General features: G+C 41.0%; 1 protein-coding gene across 4 annotated transcripts in view; it reads left to right on the forward strand.

Annotated features, from left to right (window-relative positions):
• The window catches only part of usp32 (ubiquitin specific peptidase 32), a 57,163-nt gene extending 34,723 nt beyond the window's left edge, over positions 1 to 22,440 (forward strand). The window contains exons 13-34 of one of the 4 annotated variants that reach the window (XM_046388333.1): positions 435 to 651; positions 2,309 to 2,487; positions 4,051 to 4,191; positions 4,734 to 4,899; positions 7,193 to 7,347; positions 8,112 to 8,193; positions 8,770 to 8,844; positions 9,599 to 9,737; positions 9,828 to 9,933; positions 10,060 to 10,233; positions 10,663 to 10,837; positions 10,928 to 11,079; positions 11,708 to 11,819; positions 11,918 to 12,117; positions 12,290 to 12,474; positions 14,080 to 14,166; positions 14,645 to 14,765; positions 16,103 to 16,294; positions 16,401 to 16,626; positions 16,808 to 17,265; positions 17,384 to 17,476; positions 18,040 to 22,440. In XM_046388333.1, coding sequence (XP_046244289.1) covers positions 435 to 651; positions 2,309 to 2,487; positions 4,051 to 4,191; positions 4,734 to 4,899; positions 7,193 to 7,347; positions 8,112 to 8,193; positions 8,770 to 8,844; positions 9,599 to 9,737; positions 9,828 to 9,933; positions 10,060 to 10,233; positions 10,663 to 10,837; positions 10,928 to 11,079; positions 11,708 to 11,819; positions 11,918 to 12,117; positions 12,290 to 12,474; positions 14,080 to 14,166; positions 14,645 to 14,765; positions 16,103 to 16,294; positions 16,401 to 16,626; positions 16,808 to 17,265; positions 17,384 to 17,476; positions 18,040 to 18,213 — 3,609 coding nt within the window. In that variant the 3' untranslated portion in view covers positions 18,214 to 22,440. The remainder of the gene's footprint in view (positions 1 to 434; positions 652 to 2,308; positions 2,488 to 4,050; positions 4,192 to 4,733; positions 4,900 to 7,192; positions 7,348 to 8,111; positions 8,194 to 8,769; positions 8,845 to 9,598; positions 9,738 to 9,827; positions 9,934 to 10,059; positions 10,234 to 10,662; positions 10,838 to 10,927; positions 11,080 to 11,707; positions 11,820 to 11,917; positions 12,118 to 12,289; positions 12,475 to 14,079; positions 14,167 to 14,644; positions 14,766 to 16,102; positions 16,295 to 16,400; positions 16,627 to 16,807; positions 17,266 to 17,383; positions 17,477 to 18,039) is intronic. The other 3 variants (XM_046388334.1, XM_046388335.1, XM_046388336.1) reach the window with 3 other exon arrangements.
• Positions 22,441 to 24,066: the final 1,626 nt, after the last annotated feature.

Here is a 24,066-nt window from a genome sequence, read left to right on the forward strand (position 1 = left end):
CGAGTTCTTGTGTGCTGTCTGAACTTGCCATTCTTGTTTTGGATTGGTGTGTGCATACTGTGTGTAGCGTATTGTCTCTTCTTTTGCTTTTCCTGTTTTCCTGCCCCTTCTGGGCGCCCATGACTGACTGTATTCGGTGTTGGAGTAGATGAACCGAACCGTGACACATGTATTCTGACGGTTTGGGGCGAATATATGTACCGTTACACTCCTAATATGTATAGATACTGTAGTATCCGCTGTACCTGTACCATGTTGATATTTATAGCTAGTGAACCATTTGAATAGAGTTGTTACCTTTCATTCACGTTCTCAAAACATCAGTTTATGTTCTCACTGCATCTTGCGCAATGAAGCCACATTTGAACAGAAGCAGTAATTGTTATGAAGCACCACATTAATCTCAGATACAGAATCACTTTAAACAATCACAGGGTAGTCCCTGTTGCTTTTTTCCTGTCCAGGAGCATAAGGGCATCGTGGTGGAGCAGCCGTCCATCCTAAGCTCGTTGCGAACTCCGATGGCCACAGTCCCTATAGAGCCCACCCCACCAGACAGGCCGGGAGGATTGGGAACCTTCAGCCTGGGCAGCCCCACCGAAGAGAGGTCACCTGATGCTGTGTCCAGTGCCTCGGAAGCCACAGAGATCGGTCAGTGAAACCACTTGTTGTAACCATGATTATGTAAAAACAGGTATTCAAAGAGTTCTTTCCATGTATACTATCAAAATAAAAAGTTAAGCACTGTGATGGGATGATTTGACTGATAGAATCAGTCCTGTGAAAAGTTATGCTAAATTTGGCTTGTGAGCTATTATAGTACAGCTGTACCATCCCCCTTCCACCAAAGTCTGTCTTTATTAGCCACTATTTCCTATCAGGCTGCATCCCGACGACATTAAAACATCTTATGATGTTCTGAATTAAAAACATAGCTTCTTTTCCGAAGCTGATGATGGAAGTAGCTAACAAGCAAGCCAGCTCATTTCCTTCTCATCTCTGTTGGTAGTTGCACGTGCGCAGTACTGACATGTTTCACAAATCGGAGGTTTCTCGTGTGATGCAGTTCTGATCACACTAGATTATCACAACATTTGTCTGTTGACAGTCACATGTTGACAAGTGCTGTGCTGAATATATAGTATGTCTCTATCAACATGTGTAAACAAGAGTATGTCGAGTTACCCTTGTCCAAACACATTTGTTTGTTCTGTTCAGTGTGTCGCATCAGGATGTGTGTGTGTGTTTGTTTATTTGTTTCTTTGTTTCTGTACATTGATAACTTTTCAGTTTTAAACAATAAACAACTTTTTTTTATATACTACATTCAACCGAAAAATAATAATAATAAAAAAAAACAAGTTTAAGATGGGCTGCTGAAATTGTCTGGCCCACCTAGATGTCCTGGTTTAAAGTGTGACCCAGCTGAATGGCCTTGGTATTGTGTTTACCTGGCCAATTTCAGTGACCGGCATTTATTTGTCCATGCTAGATATTTTTTAGGAGTTTAATGCCAGTTTTTACAGCACAAAGTATTTCCAAAACATGAGCATGAACAAGTGGGTGATCTGACGATGTTATATTGAGATTGATTTTGAGGGTGTCCACAATCTACTGTACTGTCAGTCATGTGAATTATTAAGATTGTAATATTTAATGTCCTCTTACTCCTGTTCCCAAACTTCAATTAACCTCACTGACTAGCAGATCTGTGCTACGTGCGAACAAACCAATAAAGTGATGTAACTTGATAGCCAATTTTTTATGAGATGCTGAAAACAAAGTCTTGCCAGTGAAATTGAACTTTTTCATCTGGACGTATCAGCAACTGAATGAAAACCCTGGTTTCCAATTCACTGAAGGCAGCTTGGTAACATTAGCCTAATAACATTCAGTTAACCACCGATTTGACATCTAACGCTGCACTTCCTTGGGCCCTCAGCAATGAATGATTGTCAAGAAAATGGAAGAACAGTCCACACAGACAGTGATTTAGATAAAAGGCTTACCTTCTAACTATCAGGACTGACTAAGAGTTGCTCTTAGAAGGAACAAGGTTTATTTTAGACCCATATATGGCATTGTTGACGGTGGACCATTGTTCACTTGTACGTGAGAGAAATTTAACATCAAGCAGGTGTGTTATAAAAATTTTTATTCAGCACACAATTTTTGGTTTTTGCCTTACACTGTTGAAATATTAAGCTATTATACTGACTTTCTTTTGTAGTTTCTGTTTTTTCCTGCCTTTATGTGTGGTCTGGTAGCTCCCTCATCCCTTTCCTCCTTTTTCCTTCTCTCCCGGCAGCCCTGAGCCCCCAGGTAGCTCCCTCTGCAACAGAGAGCTGTTTTGCCCGTCAGCACAATGTATCAGACAACAACAATCAGTGTTTTTCTGGAGCCAACGGCCACCTCCCTTCCCAGCTGGCAGCACAAAGACCTGGAGCCATCGACAACCAGCCTCTGGTGACCACTGACCCCATGAAGGCATGTCCGACTGGTGCTTTGTTTATTTTGTGTGAAAGTACAGTAAGAAGCAGGTTGTTCCACACATACGGTTCACCTCTTTTAAACTGAAAACATTTACAAACCAATGCAAAACTGTGTTTGTATGCAGGGCATGTGGAAACATATAAGTTGTAAATCATCAATATCAGCGATCATATATGAAGTTAAAAATGTAAACAAAACTCGTTATTAAGAAGTTACTGTAAGTTATCAAGTTTGGTTGATCCATAGATTAGATAGATGGAAAGAAGACCAACTTGTGGTGTTATTGATAGGAATATTTACCATTTCCTGTAAAGCAATAGCCTTGCAAACCTAAGGCTGTTCTCACTCGCTAAGTTTCTGCACAGCACTCCTGTCCTGGGTGGATGTGTACATTGTTCAACAAGTAGTGGCGCCATTTCAAAAGTCTTTTGTTTTTACAACCTGTTCTTGCATTAGTTATAGTAACAGGGGCGAGACTTGCTCTTTTCCCTCACTCCAGTCTTGATGTTAATTTAAACTAGGTCAGATAGCCGTGTCCTGACTCTAGCTTTATACTTAATACACTGACATGAGTGGCATGGGATTGATATCCTCATCTCACTCTCTGAGAGAAAGATTAATGTAAAGAAATAACAGTGTGCTTCAGTTAAAAGGACATGTTTATGCAACAAGAGGGTCTCCTAATGTGTAGCATACTTTGTAAATTAAAGAAAAACTTTCAAATGAATATGATGACCGGATAAAGAAATATAATCAAAAACAGCATGGTACATTTTGACTGTGACTTTAACTAAAAATGCATGATGTATTGTCAGAGAGTGGGTGTGAAAAGCTGTAGCTTCAGCCTACACATTTTAAGTCTGCAAAGAAGAATAGGTTTGTGTTGCTGTCAGAGCAGTTTGTGTAATTATTTGATTTCTTTCAGTTTTATTTCCACTCTTCCCTACCTGGTGGTTACATCAGAAAAACCACATCGTAGAGTCAGGAGGTGATCACGTAGCATGGATCATACACTACATTCACAGCTCTGCTTTGGCTTGTATTTGACAAATGAGAACAGGCAAGCTTTTTCACCTCAGAGAGGACTCAGTACAGAATCAGTACGTTCCCTCTGGATTTGCATTCTAAACCAAGCACGTCTGTTCACAGGAATCAACTGTCTGTTCCATAAAGGCACACGTTTAAAAGGCAGATGTGATGCAGACCTTTGAAAGATAATAAATGCACATTTGTTTATCTCTACAGACAGAACAAGACAACAGTAGTTGAGTAAAATATCTTTTACCAGCTTCTTCTTTGGTTTGACAGAAGAAGTGATCTGAGATTGCTAATTAGCAAGGACTCTTCCTCTGCTGGCAAAGGCTCTCAGGGACCAGATGGTGCTTTCTTTTTTCTTTGTCTTATCTCTACAATTTGTTGTAATGATAGCAGGCTGCCAGCCTGTGCATAGCATTAGGATACTGTCTCGGTCTATTATCTGTAATTCAAGTAGGCAGATAGTGGGTTTTTTTTGCGCATATTTACGTAAATGCTAATGCCTGTGCTGCGCCCCTGCAGGCTCCTACGTTAACCATGGAAGGCGGGAGGCTGAAGCGCTCCTTGCAGCTGGCGCCTGGTAGAGACTTTGAGACGGTGCCAGAGCCCGTGTGGCGGGCACTCTACCACTGGTACGGTGCCAACCTCAGCCTGCCTCGACCGGTGAGTAAAGAAACTGCACCCATGTAACAGCTAATGAACCTCACTGTCACTGTTACGCAGGATGGGCCATTAACATCACAGTAGTAACTCCGGTTTATCACTACTAAGGTCAAGGACAAGAAACCAACACTGTATCGAGATTATCTAAATCCAAATAAAATAGATCCAAATAATCTTAGATTATCTTTAATCTATGTAATATTTATTGTATTTATATCGTATTTATAATTCTCCATAATTTTGGATTGTCTAATTTTAGGAAGTCGGCCTTCAAACTGTAATGGATTTTCACTAGATATGACCTAAAATTTACAAGACAGTATTTTTTTCTTGTTTTATGGTGACTGTATTCTATGCCAGTATTACAAAAATAAAAGGGGTAGTCATTTCAACTCTGATGCAGACTGAATACCTGCACTTTGCCTCCAACCAAACACTGAAGTACCATTAGCGCATGGACTGTGGGAACTGTCGAGGAAGGGAACTTTTAAGTAATTGATATAATTATGGAACCTCACTTGGTTTCCCTTCTAACCCTGCAGGTAATCCTGCAGAGCAAGACAGGCCAAGCAGAACTGGAGCTCTTCCCCCGCTACCTCCTCTTCCTCCGCCAGCAGCCAGCAACACGCTCCCCCCAGTCCAACATATGGGTCAATATGGGTATGATCAGCCTGCGAATGTTCCCACCGTATTTACCCCCACCAAGAGGTAACGTAAGCCTGCAGCAAGATCAGAGCAAGCCGTCGACAAATGCTTCACTGAGCTACCCCGCATCCCCCTTTTTAATCCCCCTAGAGTGGACTGATCTGGCAATGCTCTGGAGTGCAATCATTCAAACCTTTTCAATCTTTACAGACCTTTCCCTTCAAGCATTAGTTTTGATGACATTTGTTCTAGTGCTCTACACTCATCTGCATCATCAGTATACCGGAACATACTGCTGAAGTGCTGAAAGAGAAAAATACTGGAAACAGTGACAGTGATTCTAATGATAACAGGCATGTCTGTTCTCTCCAATGAGGGCCATGTTTTACAAAATCACTTAACTGACCTTTTGAACACCTGAAAACCAACCACATTAAAAAAAAATAAAAGGGAAAAAAGACAACATACTAAAAAGACATTCGGAAAAATAAATCACTGTAGCTGAGAAATGCAAAAGAAATAAGTGAAAACACCAGTAATTGGCCCATTTCTCACCTGGTTTCAAATGCATCACCAGGAGAAGCTGCAAGTCAAACACTGGCACTGCAGGAAACTTGATGCTGAAGGTGGAAATCTCAGAGACAGTGAAAACATTATCTATGTCATCGCTGTGGGTAAAAATATGATCAGCATGGTCTTTAACAGTAGCTGTAGAAAGGCACCAAAATATGTCGGCATAGAGAGAAAATGCCCGGTTACTGTCCAACATCATCACCATCCTGTGGTGAGAATGCGGTTGTGAAGGACTGCATTCAGTCTTGATATTCACATTTTTTTACATAATTTATTTCTAATGTCGAGGTGTCCACAGCCAGCACATTAATTAAGGTGAACGGTGAACAGACAGTTTGACTGGAACTGCTCAGTAAGTGTCCATTGTCAGGAATTAATGGGTTTTATGGACCTTTCTTTTGTTTTGAGCTGCAGCATATGTGTTCCTTTCTTGTGTCTAAGCTGCAGTGTTCTCTCTCTCTCTCTCAGACAGTGATTTTGGTTGAGAACTAAAACATCAATGTGTTATATCTCATATATGACTGCAGAGTAGTCCAAGCTTGTTGTGCTTGTTTGGTCCAGTGCTCCAGTCAACATGAAGCCGGTTAGTGTGAATACCTTCGCCAGTATCTGTGTCGGTCATCATTCAGTATGCTTGTGCCCGGCTAAGACAAAGGACATTTAGCAATACATCTCAGCACTTCTGAAATGTGTTTAATGATGGACGATGAAGCAGTTAATCCAGTCTTTGCTAAGTAACATGCAGCAATTATGGCAGCAGAATGCAGATAGATGCAACACATGCAGTATTGGTATCAATTTAGCAAGTGCAGACACTCAGAATATTTGAATACTGAGCATAAGAGAGGTTTCATTTCCTGTCAGTTCTGTTTAGGCTGACAACTGTAAACTGTCGCAAATAATTTTATTTCAGTCACTTCCACTTCAATCAGTTCGTGTCTAATGTACTCACAATGGAAACCCCATATACAGACCCACACACTTACACAGTAAGTGAAGCTTCATTTCACTACAGTCTTTGTCCCTTTGTGTTATGTCTAAATGGATATAATGCACAAGTAACTGAAAATGCCTCACTGCAAAAAGAAAGCATTTGACGCAGGAGCAATCAGGTTTGGGCATCAGCACTCAGCATGAGAGCGCTGGTCCAACATATCAAGTCAAGTCAACATATCAGGTTTCATGCCACAGTGGAGCTGTGGCTGCCATCATGACTCATACACTGTCTGAGCAGCAGCTTATCATTAAGACCCCCCTTCCTCTCAGGCATGGGGCCAAATATCTGAAATTGATCTGGTTATGTATCATACTGTAGTCCACATAATAAGATAATTGTAGAGCACGTGAACAAGTGTAGGGGATGGCTCATTTTGTTGCATAAACGATTAGCAAAGCTATGTAGATAGAAAAGAAAAATCTATTACAATCACTAGTTTTATTAATAATTTTGAAATCAATATCAGTTATTTAACAGGACTAATACGGATTGGTTTGTATTTGATTAATCCAGTCTGAGCCCACTAAATCTACTAAGTTGATTGACCAATCAAGTCTGACTGATTGATTTAAACAAAAGTCCTTCCTTGCTGCTTCCTTACAACTAATCCTCGGAATGGTGTTGGTGTTATCAAACCAGTTGTTTGCATCTGTCACTTTGTGAATAAACCAAAAGAAGAAATTTGATTAGAAACATTGTTAAATCACAACTGAAGTCACACCAGACAATGCAAGTGTGTTCAGGTCAGTTTGTGAAAGTTCCTGCCCTCTTCATGTGCTTCACCAGGTAATGTGCCATCCCCCAATGCTCCTCTGAAGAGGGTGTTGGCCTACACAGGCTGCTTCAGTCGCATGGCCACCATCAAGGACATTCACCTCTACCTGTCCCAGAGACTCCGCATCAAGGAGGAGGATATGAGACTCTGGCTCTATAACAGTGAGGTGGGCTGCAAAGCTGTCACAAGGGCCCCCTTGACTTTTATCTGTTTGGATTTTGTAAATGAGTTGTGTAATTACATATACCCATGCATAATTACACAACTTTATTTTGAGATATGAATCATGTAAGCACGATATGAATCAGATAAATGAAGAGGTAAACTGGATTTTGACACATTTTAACAGGACCACTCAGCTGATACATTTTTGTGGCGCAAATTCCAAAATAGATTTCCAATTAAAGTACCAAAAACTGATTCACAAGCTGTAGGGGCTCCAACAGCCCCAAGGTTTGTGCTACTTTAATTGAAAATATATGGTTAATATATATAATCTAATGTATAATATATATGCTACCACAGCATGATATCAGCTAGCGAGCCTCAAAGTGAGTTCTTGAACTACCTGGCCCTATTGTGAAAGTGGTCCCGATGTCAAAATCTAGTTCTAAGACATAAGTAATTTCAGTTATTATAATTTTGTGTTCACATGATGCATATTCTTACACTGATCTGTGTTTAATTAAATTACCACACAGCAAAAGTGTACACACTTCACACAGCATGTGGGAAGACTGGCGTATTCATCAGGGCCAAGCAACTCATTTTTCTCTTAGGGCACCATAGCAGGCTAATATGACATATCTAATGGCACTTTTTAAATGAAATGATGTAGAAGAAAGAACAACGGAGGAATAATTTAAGAGCTTAATAAATCAAAAGTTATAACATGGTTTCAGCATGTTTTCTCCTCTCTTTATTCTGCAGAACTACCTCACCCTCCTTGATGATGAAGATCACACACTGGAAAGCTTGAAGATCCAGGATGAGCAGCAGCTAGTTATTGAAGGTGTGAATCACTGCCCTTTTCCCACTACATTTATCTCCAGAAATATATCTTCATTAGCTACACTCTCTTCAGACTCATAACAGTGCTATAACTGACAGAAAGTTGGGACTCTGGCCAAAACATAAATACAATTTGATGTGATAATTTTCTAATCCTTTTTGTTGAAAACTGCGCAAAGAAAATACGACTATATATTTTACCTCATCAGCTTAATTGATTTTTTTGTAAATATATGTTTATTCTGAATTTGATACAAGCAACACACATCAAACAAGTTGTGACAGGAGCGACAAAAGACTGAGGAAGTTATGTACTACTCAGAAAACACCTGTTCGGAACATTCCACAGGTAAACAGGTTCAGTGGTCATGTGATAGTGTCATGAATGGGTATGAAACCTCGAAACATTTTTTGTTTTTCTTTACATTTTACACAGTGTCCCAACTTTTTTTTTGGAATTGGGCTTGTAAAACCATTATTATATCATAGTTTATTGTAAAATATGATAACAGGTCATTGTGAATGATGGCACATGAAAGTGGGAGTAGAATGGTTTAATCTTTGTCTTCTTCCACAGTCAGGAACAAGGACATGAGCTGGCCTGAGGAAATGTCTTTCATTGCCAACAGTAGTAAGATGGATAGACACAAAGGTAAGCTGGAAGATACTGGGTGAGCGTATGTTGTATTTGCACATGGGAAGGCCTTTTATTGGAAAAAATCTGCTCTGATTGGTGGATATTTCCTATGGTGTAACAGAGAACTTTGTCAAAGTCAACTTTATTGTCAATTCTTCCATATGTGCAGCACATACAGAGGGAGGAAAATTGGAGACGACGACTGTCAATGAATGAGTCACCAACAGAATACAATGATTTTGAAGTATTATTAGGTAAAGTTGTTTTTTAGTCAGGGGCTGTGACAGGTAGAGGAAGAGGGGAGTCTTTTGAGCTCACAGGGGTACCTGATACAGTCACACCTCAGTTTCAGACCTTAAAGGTGCAGTACAACACTCAGCAGTGCTAATGTGCTACTGTATATTGATGGGTTATTTCCTTCCATGTTTGTTCAAAATTAAAAGTTTCTATTTGTCCCGTTTCTCGGTCATTGTACAGCGAGTGTTTACCCAGGTGAATGTTGGTAGTACAAAACAAAATCATCATTCGCAGATGAAAGTGACTGACATTAATGGTTTTCCTTTGATTTCACTGTTGGGCGATATTCAAACGTGTTGAGTGTAATTGATATGAAAGGGGGCATTCAGCTTTCACACTGCAGCAGTGATTGTGTGTAGTAGCAACAGATTAATAGTGCTGGTCAGTAAAGTCAGTTTGTTATACTCATTTAGTGTTTTTCCTCTATTCGAGTGTTAAAAGCCAACCATTATGTCCTTATTTGCCATCCCAGTTCCTACAGAGAAAGGAGCCACTGGCCTCAGTAACCTTGGCAACACGTGCTTTATGAACTCAAGTATCCAGTGTGTGAGCAACACCAAGCCTCTCACAGACTACTTCATCTCAGGGAGACACCTCTATGAGCTCAACAGGTACCATTTAAGTGTATCGCTTTGATGTGAATCTTTCCACTCTTGTTCTGAATGTGTAATTCTAAGTGGCCTGTGTTGGTGCATGTACAGAACCAACCCCATTGGGATGCGAGGTCACATGGCCAAGTGTTATGGAGACTTAGTGATGGAGCTGTGGAGTGGGACACAGAAGAACGTGGCTCCACTCAAACTCAGAGTATGCGGTTTTGATCCATACCTTTTCACTTGTCTGCGAGCTCAGTCGCTATTTTGAGTGTCTAAAAAGTGCATTTAAACTTGTTTTAAATGCAGTTGATAAAGTTTATAATATGCTCCCCTCTAGTGGACGATAGCAAAGTACGCCCCACGCTTTAATGGCTTCCAGCAGCAGGACTCCCAGGAGCTGCTAGCCTTCCTCCTGGATGGTCTCCATGAAGATCTAAACAGAGTCCATGAGAAACCCTACGTGGAGTTGAAGGACAGTGATGGCCGGCCTGACTGGGAGGTGGCTTCTGAGGTCAGAGAGCACCAAATGAACTATATTTTTATTAATTTGGTGTTAAACTTTAGAAGAAGAAAAGTTGAAAGTTGGTTATAAGAAATAAGTGGTGGCTGATTTCAAGTGCAATACCTAGTGGTAATGTTACTTTATGTCTGTACACAAAGTCTGTTGAAACTTCATCATTTCTCTAATACTGAAGTGGCTCTAATCGATACTTTTATGAGGACAATGTGAAAACAGTGTGAAAGAGGTGGAATCTGCAGTTCCTATCAGCCTTACTGAGCTTTCTAGTGAGTTTTGGCTCATTGTTTAGCTGTTGGAACGCAACTTTAGTTTGTTTTCTCTATGTCCTGACCAGAGGGATTTACAGGATTAGTGGTGTGTGAACTCACCTCTGTGTGTGTGTGTGTGTGTGTGTGTATCTATCCACGCTCCTCCTCACAGGCATGGGAGAACCACCTGCGCAGGAATCGCTCCATCGTGGTGGACTTGTTCCATGGTCAGCTCAAGTCCCAGGTAAAGTGTAAGACGTGTGGACACATCAGCGCTCGCTTCGACCCGTTCAACTTCCTGTCTTTGCCCCTGCCCATGGACAGCTCCATGCATCTGGAGATCACTGGTGAGGAGGCTAGAGGAACAATTCTTTGAATTAATTCCTTTTTTAAACCACAATACTGTAATTACGTATGATGCTGTGGTGTGTTTGTAGTCATTAAACTGGATGGTTCCACACCTGTGCGCTATGGCCTGAGGTTGAATATGGATGAGAAGTACACAGGACTGAAGAAACAGTTGAGTGAACTGTGTAGTCTGAAGCCTGAGCAGATCCTCCTGGCTGAGGTGCATACCTCCAACATCAAGGTACTGACACTATCACACTGATCACACTGCAGGCCTCGTCCCACACAAAGTGCTGCTGCCAACACAGAGGCCAAGGGGCAACATCATTCTGGGGGCTTTGGAGTATTGTTTGGTATCAAATGAACTTTTACTTTAATTACAGAAAAAAAACATTCTTATCTCAAGTACCACAAAAAAAATGATCTCCAATGCAGTGGGATGGAGACATATTTTTGAGCCTGATGACACAAAACAAAGAAACAAGAAGAAAGTGCAGAAGACTGAAAAGATTTTTTGCAAAAAAAAGTCTAATCTTACTAATCTTAACTGACTCTTACTGAGTTGTCCACCTTTTTGAAATTGTGTTTGCTCTCCATCAGCCATTCTTTTAGGTTTAGAAGGAAGCATTTTAGTGTCAGGTGATCAGCAAATCAGGCTTTATTTGGTCACAGCTTAAGTTTTCATGTTGTTGCTCTGATTTTGTTGTCTTGCCAGTGAAATAATTTCCCAACAAGGTGACACGTATATGGTTAACTTTTTTTCTGTGTCTGAGAGGCACTCTTATGTTTTAACCATAACAACTCTGTGCTGTCTGTTTTTGAATTGCTTTGAAGTGGTGCTGTCTGATGTCCAAATCCTCTGTGTTTAGAACTTTCCTCAGGACAACCAGAAGGTCAGGCTCTCTGTTAACGGCTTCCTATGTGCATTTGAGATCCCAGTGCCAGGTTCACCAACATCACTGAGCTCACCTACATTAACAGGTGTGCCTGTTGATTCAAATTTACCTTTACACTCTTCCCATCACAGAGCTGAAACTTTATGAATGCACAGTCACCCATTTTCTCATTTCCATCATTAGACCTCACCCCAATAGCCAATGGCTCTGCTGCTAATGAGAACCTAAGCAACAAGCCCGTCCTTATTCCCAATGGTGGGCCCAGCACCATGGTGCCCTGCACTCCTGAGACACCCCTGGCCAATGGGGTCCCCAATGGACACATCACACCTGTGCAGGAGAGCCCCTTCATTGGTTATATTATTGCCATGCACAGGAAGATGGTGAGTACAAATGCAGGATGCTGTATTATTTAGAAAAGCAATTTAACAGTTTTCATCCATTCACCTGTTAAACTACACAACTTTTATGTGTTTGTGTGTGTGTGTGTGTGTGTACATATATATATACATCCCATCTGATGATGTGACTTGCTCATTTGTGTCACCTCCCCAGATGCGTACGGAGCTGTACTTCCTGTCATCTCAGAAGAACCGGCCTAGTCTGTTCGGCATGCCGCTTATAGTTCCCTGCACTGTCCACACCAGTAAGAAGGATCTGTATGATGCCGTCTGGATCCAGGTGTCCCGACTGGCGAGCCCACTGCCCCCGCAGGAAGCCAGCAATCATGCCCAGGACTGGTAGGCTCACTTTCACTTTCACTTTTTTTTTTTCCTTTCTTTTTCCAAAACTACATATAGATAAGCACTTCCTCCCTGCTTCAAGTGTGCTGGGCTAGGCTAAATGCATGGCAATGCTTTGTTATTATCTTTGTACTGAACTTCCAATACATAGATGCTGGTGTTCTGACCCACAAACAAACAATTTCTCATTACATACAGTGCCCATAAAAGATATTCACCCCCTTGGATGTTTTCTCTTTTTATCCCCTTTAATGTCAAAGTGAAATCATATTTCTTCAAAGTGATATAAATTAATTCAGAATATATAATGTGAAATAAGTGACTGTGTAAATATTCACTCCCTTAAAGTCGGTATTTAGTAGATCCAACTTTGCCCACAGTCACAGCACTGTGTGTGTGGATCGGACGTCCACATCTGGACACTGCAAATTTACGCCATTCCTCAAGCTCAAGCTCTGTCAGCTGGCGCGTGGATCAGGCGTGAACAGCCCTTTTGAAGTCCTGCCTCAAATTCTGTAATGACTGAGGTCTAGGCTTTGACTCGACCACTCCAGAAACACTCACCTTGTTTTTTTGTTTTTTTTTTAAACCATTTCTGTGCAGCTTTTGCTGTGTGCTTCAGGTCACTATCTTGCTGGAAATAAATCCTCCTCCAAGTCGTAGTGCTCTTGCAGACTAAATCAGATTGTCCTCCTGGGTTTCCGTATATTTTGGTGCATTCATTTCACCCTCTACCTTTACAAGCTTTTGAGGGCCTGCTGCTGAGAAGCATCCCTACAATATGTTGCTGCGACCACCATGCCACCGGTATGTTGCCATGTTACGGTGGTGATGGTGTGTTTGTGGTGCAGTGTTTGGTGTCCGCCAAACATAGCGTCTAGTATGATGGCCATAAAGCTCCATCTTCCAGTTGACCTTGGAGTCACATGCCTTTGGGCGTACTCTACTTGAGAGTTAATATGAGCTTTCTTCAACAGTGGCTTTCTACCGTAAAGCTTTGACTGGTGAAGAACCCAGAACAGTTGTTGTATGAAGAGTCTCTCCCATCTCTGCTGCTGGTGTCCTGGTGGTCTCCCTCACTAGTCTCCTTTTATTTCTTGATGGATTTAACTGAACTCTAAGGAATGTTCAGTGACTTGGAATTTTTTTTTTGTATCCATCCTTCATGGTGTAATTGTAGCCAGGAATACTGATTAACCAGTGACTGCACCTTCCAGACACAGGTGTCTTTTTACTACAGCCACTTGAGACATATTCACTGCTATACCTTTTAAAGGCACTGTATCCATTTTTGTTTTTGTTTTTTTTTTCATTTCACTTCATTGAATAGTTGACAGAGAGACAAAAGATTCTGAGAGGGACAAAGTCATGTCACCTACTGTTAGATGATTTTGTTAGAAAAGATTAGGAATATCCTGAACTGATCCGCACAATCAGGAATCAGAGCCAGTCAGTATCTCATCCATTTCTGATCCTTTGAAAGGTACCATTGGAAAAATAAACCACTGAAGTTGTTTGGCAAGCATTTTCAAATGAAGATATGCACACTAACAGTGTTCATGGAGAACATGAAAGAATTTTTTTTCTTCTTTTAACCTGCAGTGACGACAGTATGGGCTACCAGTACCCCTTCACTCTACGGGTTGTGAGTAAGGATGGTAACTCATGTGCCTGGTGTCCCTGGTACAGGTAAGACATAGCGTCATTTGTATACACACACGTGTCACAAAAGCTGCTTTTCCACCAAAATGCTTTCATCATAGTACCCTTGGAATAAGGCTGCTTGTTGTGTGGCTAAACGAGGCTAAAGTAGGGAGTAACGTATCAGGTTATGATGAGATATTGTCTAGATTTTGCTATAGGATTGTTTTGGTCAGGGTACATAGGTGCTGTAAAAATTTGTGATCAAAATATTAAATGTCAATATTTGATTTTTCTCATAATCAGAAACTGTTTGATAAACAGAAAAGCTAATAAAAGCTCAGGAAACCTCTTCTTGCCTATGAACAAAAGAATTCCGATCAATTTATCTGACAAGCCAAGAAAATGAAATGCACATTTGTTTTTGATTTGTAATTCTGATTGTAAATAAATTATGGGTTCTAATTTGCCTGTGCTTGTGTATATACCCAGCTGTATCTGTGTGTGTGTGTGTATGTTTTTCCAGGTTCTGTCGAGGCTGTACAGTAGAGTGTACAGAGGACAGAGCTGCTGTAGGAAATGCTTACATAGCTGTGGACTGGGACCCCACAGCCCTGCACCTCCGCTACCAGACCTCCCAGGAGAGGGTAAAACGCACGCACGCACGCACACACACACACACACACACACATAAACTCAACAAGGTTAAATGTAGAGCAGAAGAGGAGTTTCTATAAAAACATGAAATGGCAAATCTTGTGTGATTTTCAAATTTTAGAGACAGCCAGTTACCTCAGGATAATAGCTATAAGTGTGCAGCTCCTACTATTACTTAGGCGACAATATGTTAATGACAAGTCATTCAGTTATTTCAGCTGCAATTCAGTTTTCGTGCAGCAGGTGAACTCTTGTTGTTAAAGACATATCAAAACAGTCAAAACCATTTTGGTGCAGCAAGCAGCCAGCAGAGGCTCCAGAAAGCTGCTTCCTGTCTCTCATTCTGCTACGAAATAAACAATAGAGCCTAATGTTATATGATATATCAATATATGGCTATGATATTTTGCATTGCTAGTATTGAAAGTACAGAAGCTGTAAAAAAAAAAAAAAAAAAAAGATTTTTAAAGAAGCTGCTGTCAGGATGTGTTCAGTTACTCTTCTGTACCAGCACTATGTGCAGGTTATTCATAACAAATACAGCGACCTAGAACTTTTTTGTTTTGTATCAAAGTTTAACACTTCACACATTTTTCTTCCGCCTGCCCTTGGCACCATTGTTGGTTGTATGCTCCTTGTACTGTAGTGGAAAGTGTAGACAAATAAAATGACCTGTTGGAAAATAATTGAGCCAAAAAAGAAATTTTCTCAATATGTAATACGAAAGAATGAGCCTTTCAGCTGCTGTGCCTCTGCCCTGTGTCCTACTGACATTTAGGCTAATTTCTTTTCCAGCATTTTCCAGCACAGACTAGGTCAAGGTGCTGCCTTTATCACTGTGCTTCACTTGGTGCTTGTATTATTGTGTACACTTTGAGATAAGAGCTAAGTGAAATACATAAACCTGCTAAAGCACTAAAGGTCTGAGTCTGACCACACAGAGTTACCAGTGAGCTGTTTGATGCTCACTTGTAACTGGTGAGAGTGATCTAATAAATGATCCAGACACCTGTGTGACATTTAAAGTGATTTGTATGCTCAAGTAGAGATATGTGTTGTGAGTAACTGCTGGAACTTTCCAGGTGATTTATTGTACCTTTTTGCTGAACAGAACATATACAAATACTGCTTAGAACCAGTACTCGTATACGCCTGTCAGATAATTGGCAGAAACTTCACAGCATTGCCAGCTGATTCAGAAAAAATGCCTAAATGGCAGTATCAGGTGGACTCCTTTTGAACAGTTGTTCTTCAGAAACCACTTGGCTTACACAGGGTAGCACCTTTCCATAGTGTCAGTGTCCTGATCACCATGGTCTCCCTGCAGATTGTGGAAGAGCACTGCAGTGTGGAGCAGTCTCGTCGAGCCCAGGCTGAGCCCATCAGCTTGGACAGCTGTCTGAAGGCCTTCACCAGTGAGGAAGAGCTGGGTGAGGACGAGCTTTACTACTGCTCCAAGTGCAAGACGCACCGGTTAGCCACTAAGAAGCTGGACCTCTGGAGGCTTCCGCCCATTCTGGTCAGTGGCACACTGTGTCAGACCTCGACATGTGGTTTTATGTATCATTTCTTGTATGTACTAAAAATAGTTAGAGCTATGCGTCATGTGTTGTTCTCTTCTTCAGATTGTCCACCTGAAGCGCTTCCAGTTTGTGAATGGCCGCTGGATCAAGTCCCAAAAGATTGTCAAGTTCCCACGGGAAAATTTTGATCCCAGCGCCTTCCTGGCTCCCAGAGACCTGGAGCAGCACTGCCTCCACTCCCGCAGTGAGAGCGAGGATCTGCTGAGGGTTGGAGAAGACAATCTGTCCTCTATCTCCGCCCCAGCTGGCTTCTGCAACCTTCCCAAAGGTACCTTGTGTTGATTTGAGCTTGACATCTAGTTACTGCAGTGCACTGAGACTTATTTTTAAAAAGACATGCATCTTCTTTGTTCCATTATATGCTTGATGTTAAGAGTGTAGCAGCATGGGAAAGAGATTGAAGTCAGCACAACAGAGGAAGTGTATTTAACCTTGTGGTTTCCCCACAGCCTCCCCTGCCACTAGCAGGAAGTCAGCGCCCTCTCTCAGCCGGACCAGCAGCCCCTCTGGCAGCCCAAAGACCGGCAGCGGAGGCCGCAGGCCAGGGCGGCTACGCTTGCCCCAGCTGGGCAGCAGACACCGCCTCTCCAACAGCAAGGAGAATCTGGATGGAGCCGCTAATCCTGAGGCTGAGCCACGGGACAGTGCACCACAGGCAGACGCAGAGGGGAGCACAGCAGGGGCCACAGCACTGGGCCTTCCTGGATCAGGAGAGGCGACAGCGTCAGAGTCATCATGCAGCACTGAGGCATCCAGTAGCCACTGTGACGTGGTCCTGGTGAACGGTGACAGCAATGGACTGAGCTCAGACTGCAGCACAGAGAGCAGCATGGACCCTGACAATTCACTTCTTCAGCACAGGGACAACATGTGTCTGGACGCCATCTACAACCTCTATGCAATATCAGTTAGTAGTACACACATCTGTCACACATACAAGTGGTTGTGATTGACTCTCTCAATAGGCATTTTTTCTGCTTAGAAACAATCTGAAATATTTTCCTGCATTTTGTCTATCTCCTCAGTGCCATTCAGGAATCATGGGAGGAGGCCACTATGTGACATATGCCAAAAACCCCAATGGCAAATGGTACTGTTACAACGACAGCAGCTGCAAGGTAAAATGCTTCATATTCTGTTTTCACATTTAACAGCATACATTTCATTGATGTATTTTGATTACTGTCGTGGAGAACGGTAACACACTCATGCACAGTACCTATGAAAAGTATTCACTTTTCACCCCACCACCTAACACCTAACCATCGTTAAAATAATAGATAAATAACGGTATATACGGTTCACTATATTGTAATATTGCAAACAAGGCAGTATATTTTCGTAGGCCTTTGTGTTTTTTGTGTTTACACTAGTGATATGTGCTTGCTTCTTCCTGTCTCAGTTGATGTTGTTATGTTGGAACTGAAGATATATTATAACACTGCTTTATACCTGTTGGGTCTTACATGCAATAGAAAATGAACGGCAGCCACAAATGTTTGCATGTAGACTATTGAATACAAGCAATACAGTATGTGATACTGTGTCGATTTTGATTTATAAAAGAAAGAAAATATCAAGTTACTTAAGTATGTCAGTATTTTTCTTACACTTAAATCTGTAATGTTTTACAGACAGCAGTGTAACACACCTCTGTGTTTTCTCCCCCCCACCCTTCCAGGAAGTGCACTCTGAGGAGATCGACACTGACTCGGCCTACATCCTCTTCTATGAGCAGCAGGGAGTCGACTACTCCCAGTTCCTGCCAAAGATCGATGGAAAAAAGATGGCTGACACAAGTAGCATGGATGAAGACTTTGAGTCTGACTACAAGAAATACTGTGTCCTCCAGTGATGGCACCTCGTCTTCCATCAGCCAGCACTGCACGTGCTCTCTGCTTCCTCCTGCTGCTCTGAGCAGGAAGCACCAGAGGTTCAGACCATTCTGAAGAATTCTCACAAACTACTAATGGCTAGAGTCAGACTGTCTTGCGTCGCAGCACTTTTTACACTTGACCACAAACATGGATTAGTGCAAAGGTTTGCCAAGACAACAATGAAGCCGTGGTGAAAGCACTAAACTGGTGCACTTTGCTGAGCCCGAAAAAACAAATCACCCCTTCACCCTCATGTGAACAACTCTCGCCATAACATGCATAAAATATATACTTGCATACTAACGCATCTCTGAATGTATGCCGCTATGGCCAAGTCATGAAGTGATGTTGCTTTGTTTTGTGTGCATTTATCACTCATTACTGATTCCAGAATGCCAAAAATCATTTAAAGCTGGAGTTATCATGTGATCTGAGCCTGAAGAAGGAAAATACTCAGACCACGGAATGAATTCCAAGTTTAAATACAAGGCCAATGAGTGGACACAAATTTTTAAAAGCCATGTGTTAACAGGCCCCAACAGTTCAAAAACCTGCGCTGGTGTCATATTTGTCTCCACAGGTCAACATGATGTTGAAATTTGGTATCTAAAAGATTTTATTAGTGATGGTGTCACTAGAGAAAAACAGTCATATGCTACCTCATCGCTTCACGCAGTCGCTCAGCCAACTGTACCCTTAAAAATCTGACAGTATTAATAATAATTAAAATGCTTCCTTCAAGAGTTGTGGTACACACATTTCCGTAAACCGCCCCCAATCTCTCGCCCCCCTTTTGTAGGACGCTTCCACAGGTCCTTATGTGGATAGGAAATTCATCCCGCAGCTGCCAAAAATTCAGTGGTGATTTGTGCAATGTTGACCTGTGTGTACCCAAAGCTTTTCGGTAACCCTAAAAGCCACAGTGTGAGACTTGGTTTGTTTAGGACAGGTGCCATGATTTAAGAAAGAATAATGTTTTTTGTTTGTTTGTTTGTTTGTTTTTTGGGTCTGCAAATGTGTTATTTTATATTTTGTTCCTCTTAAGTCAGCCATCAGGAGCCACTTCAGGTTAGGAATGGATGTTTATCTCAAAGCAACACCTAGAGGTGTCAAGCTTATCTTCACAGCACTGTCGCACCTTTCACCTGCTTCATTTCTCAACTGTTGAGATTCACTCATCTGTAATACTAATGTCCGTACCCTGCCCAATAGGAAGCCACATAACAGTTGAGACATTGATAAACAGTTTAAAAAAAAAACCCAAAACATCAAAATTAGTGCAGCAGAACCAGAGATACCATCTTTTTTTTACCAGGCATTCACCTTTCCTGTTAAAACCTGGCACCTACATGACCCACAGTGCAAATCGACTGACAAGTGACATCACTTGTGGCAATTTATGAGATTTCACACAGCCCCCTTCTGAAAGCACAAAAGGCTTTCTGCAACTTTTTTTTTTTTTTCATGTGCTGTAGTGCTCGCACACACACCGTTGGAACCACATTTTGATGTGTAAAATCTGCAGCGTTCTCCTCTCTTGAGAGTTTGAAACCTGTTGCCGTGTGCTTGGGGCTTAATGTTGCGCTGTCCTGGAGTACATATACCTGTACATCACTGCAGCGAGGTGAAAGTGAAACCACTGAAAGCCTGTCAAAACCACATTTCAATTGGTGTTAAGCTGCTCTTTCATGATTATTAATACATCGCAATGTTACTGCAACCTGAAGCTCTCACGTGGACCTTGTGGTGAGCTTGATTTTCAAGATGGTGCCCTGCTAAATATCTGTGGAAGCTTCAGTAACACCTCTTTTTACGGTTCTCAAAGATTACATTACCAACAGAGCAAATAGGGCAGATAACACTGGGTTCTAGACTCTCGTGGGCTCCTCAGCTAATATAATCAGATTGCGTTGGTAAAATATTGTTTGGTAATATGGATCATAGAGAGGAGAAGTCCTTCCTCTCCCAGTATAACCCATGAGACCTTATTTTGGAAAAAAGAAAAAGTCAAGAAAGTCTCGGTGTGAAACCAATCAGTGAACTACATCATTAATTTCTCACAAGATTTATCAACACCAACATGGCCTTCAACATGGCATAGAAGAAGCACTAAAAGAGCTGAAAATCACAAGTTTGGCCATGTTGCAGCTATGTATAAGGAGGAATACTCTGTTCTGTAGGCTAAGTAGTATGGCTGGTTCTACAAGGTTTCAGTGGGTGTTAAACACGACAGTGTCACTTACACAGCTCTTCTAATTATGTATTTTCTTACATACTTAACAGTTTTATGACAAGCTGCGACTTTCTTGAGTTATAAAATTATCTTTCATACTGACAAACATGTAATTTATGGTTTAATGCAAGTGGGATCAAAAAATTTGTTGTGTCTTTCCATTAACTACCATACACATATTTTCTGAAATAAGGACCCACCACCAGAGGGGCAGGGACTAAAGCCTTCATTTAGACCAAATTTAAAGGCCCTGTATTATTAGGTGGTTTTGTTTCAAAATCAAATTTTAGTGCTTTTGGTATTTCACTTGCTTTTATACTGGAATGGTGCATATTCCCAGATAAGGGAACAGTTTCCAACATGCCCAGATATGCTGACTGTACCCAAAATTTAAGGGCCCCCAGCCCTTTTTTGCCCTCTGGCCTAGAAAGAGTTATGTAACTTGTTACCACTTACAGGCAAATGGAGATAATTAACTAGTATAATTTGGCGACAAACAACCGTACATTAGATGTATGGGGTATAAAGTTTCCAACATTAATCTGTTCATTTCTCTTTCATTTCTTTTATATTTAATTTGGGTTGTTCTAAAGAAATTCCTCGGAAAATCAATATATAATGTTAGCAAAACTTCTGCCCCCTAAATGGACCCTCTGACATGAGACGGTATAAATCTATTAAATGTTTGTATAGGCCTCACTCCATCATTGGAACCAAGATTTAGATTATCATTTGTGTTTTTGCGTGCTAAATATTGGTTTCATGTAAATTCTAATTTTATCTGAAGCATTAGCTACTTGATGTGACTGTTGGGGTTAGTTTGAAACGAACAAACCCGTGTTTTGCTGTGCGGAGTCAAGTGGCAGAGCTTTGTGTCTGGTGTGTAGCAGCAAGTGTGGGGCTCTTCCTGCACTTGGCTCGGTCTAATCACTGTGAAAAGACGGATCAGCAGCTCCCTATGATTCCCCACTCTGTCTTCTAGATCACAGGAGATGAATTTCTGTGCTCACCTCTTTTTAGCTGCTTTATTTACAAGGAAAATGTGTCAGTCTGGATGTATTTGGATAGATATTTGTCACTGAATGAAAGTTTATTTTTCTTGGCAAAGTACATTTGTTGAACAAATGGAAATGTACAGATGACTGCGACTTATGTTTGCTTGCTCAGCTTTTTCTTCAACCCTCCTGCCTTTGCACCAAGATTTGGACGATGTCAAGTTTGTGTCCATGTTCAAAACGTCATCACATGGCTCAAAGGGGAAATTTCCCGAAGCATTTGTCTGTCGAGAATCCATTTTGTAATGTTTGCTTCATTTAATGGTGCAATAGCTCTCCACTTTTTTTTTTGTTTTTTTAGGCTTTGAATGTTCCTTCAGCTGACTGCTTGTGTGATGCTAAGCTTGCCACACATGTAGCTTCAACTGTATTTGGAAAAATACAATTTAAAGTTGGGGTCATTTTCAGCACAATTTTCGTAATCCAGGAAAAAGACTTTCTGCCCATAACAACTGAACTTTGACGCTGAAATTGGGCAAACATCGATCCTGTGAACCACAGGAATAAAATCATAAACTCCTCCCCATCTCCATAAGCCCCGCCCACCCAACGCCACCCTCACCTCCCCAAATAGTATGGAGTGTCGGCAGGCAGTGCAATCTACTACTGAACTGTCTGTCAGTGTGTGTAGCCTCTTTTTATTTAAGTTCATTTCTGTCGGATCTGAACCGGAGTCGTTAATTTAAAGAACTTTTTTTTTTTTTTTTTTGTAACGTGTTTGTTGAAAGAAAGTGACATTGCACTGACATGAAAACATGTACATACAAAAAATGTGTTTTGTAAATAAGCCAATGAAAACTATGTATTTGAATATGAACTGTACAAAATACTGTACTTGTAGTTGTATATGGAGTGATAACGTTGATCTGTAACAAAATACCCAAGCAACAAATTAAATTGTGCAGAGGAAATGACAATGCCAGACTAAAATGTGTTTTTATTTTATCCTCAGTCATGCAGATAGCTTTGGTGCTGTGACTATAGTTGGACTCCACCACCTTGGTCCAGACCAAATATTTTTACTGTTTTTGGTAAATCTTGCTGAATTCAAATTAAATCACGTTCATGCAGTGGTGGAAGAAGTACTCAGATATTGTACTTGAATTAAAGTAGCAATAGCACTGTAAAGAAAAACTCTTGTTACAAGTAAAAGTTTTCCTTTAAATTTTTCTTAAGTGAAAGTGTTACCAAAATAAACTTTAAATACCAAAAGGACTATTTCCAAATAATACATATTATTGGATGATACTTGTGCATTCATGTGTGCATAACTTATCATACTCATACAATTTATCTGCTGAGTGGCTTGTGGATTTTCTTTCTGGGATTAAGAAAGTTTTCTCTTCATCTATGACATCTATTACATTATCATATGGTTTTTATATTTTTTGTATTATTAAACACAATCTGCAAAGTAATTAGTAATTTGAATTTTCAAATAAATTCAGTGGAGGAAAAAGTACAATATTTGTCTCTGAATTGCAGTAAAGTATAAAATGTTTATGCAGGTGTTCAACCGATTATAACCTAATGCTTGGTCATGATTACTCTACAAGGGTTCTGCTTTCCCTCCACCATTTCAACCACTACTCTGGTGCTAATGTAAGCCCACGTGCTGTATGTGTCAATTCAAGTGAAATTGCTTCTGCTCTGAACTGTGTGGCCATTTGCTATAAATGCTTAGTAAGCTTGATGCGTCTTGTTATATGACGAAATACCTGGAAATAATAATGACACTCTGCATCACCCTCAGCTGTGTTCTGTATTTAGTCCTAATGAGGAAATGTTAGCATGCTAACAGGCTGAAAAACATCAGCATGTTAATACTGTCATGGTGCTCACCCTCCCTTACTGACAGCATTTAGCTGTAAGCACAGCGCCTGTCTCGCCTTAGTCTCGCCTTCCTCATCATCCTCCTTCCTTTGTCTAAAGTAACATGTACTGTTGGCTGCAGTAAGTCTGCCTGCTGACGAGATAAGTAACCGCATGCAGGGTCTCAGAAACTTCCCCTAAAGCAGCACTGCGACTTTTCCCTCCACCCCCCGTCATCTGACATGTTTAACACTTTTTAGGCCCACAAGCAAATACCATTAATCCTCAGAGATTATGGATGGTTTACCAATTAAAGTGTTGGTTAGAACTCTCCTTTTGTGGGGGGGTCCCCAGCAAAAAGACATTATGACTCTCGGGGGGGGGGGGGGGGGGCTCATCAGTCAGCTGCTTCATTAAACTAGACTACCAAACCTATCAGTCAAGTACTTTCCTGTAGTCCTGTAGTGCTTGTAGTACTTGTGGTACAGGCACATATTTTGACGATACTTACGATACTTACACTTTGTTTGAGTTTTTCCATTTTGTACTACTGTATGCTTTTAACACAGTGTGTACCAGAGTCAGATTTTGTATTTGGGCTCCATTACATTTATGTGACAGGTGATTACTTTGCAAGTTAAGATTTTCTGAGCATACGATGAGATATATTTTTATACAGTACATGTAACACCCCAACAGTGTGTAAGCAGGTGAAATTAGCTCTACCTCAA

This window comes from Scatophagus argus, chromosome 5, assembly GCF_020382885.2.
Source record: "Scatophagus argus isolate fScaArg1 chromosome 5, fScaArg1.pri, whole genome shotgun sequence".
In the NCBI taxonomy this organism is placed as follows: Eukaryota; Metazoa; Chordata; class Actinopteri; family Scatophagidae; genus Scatophagus; species Scatophagus argus.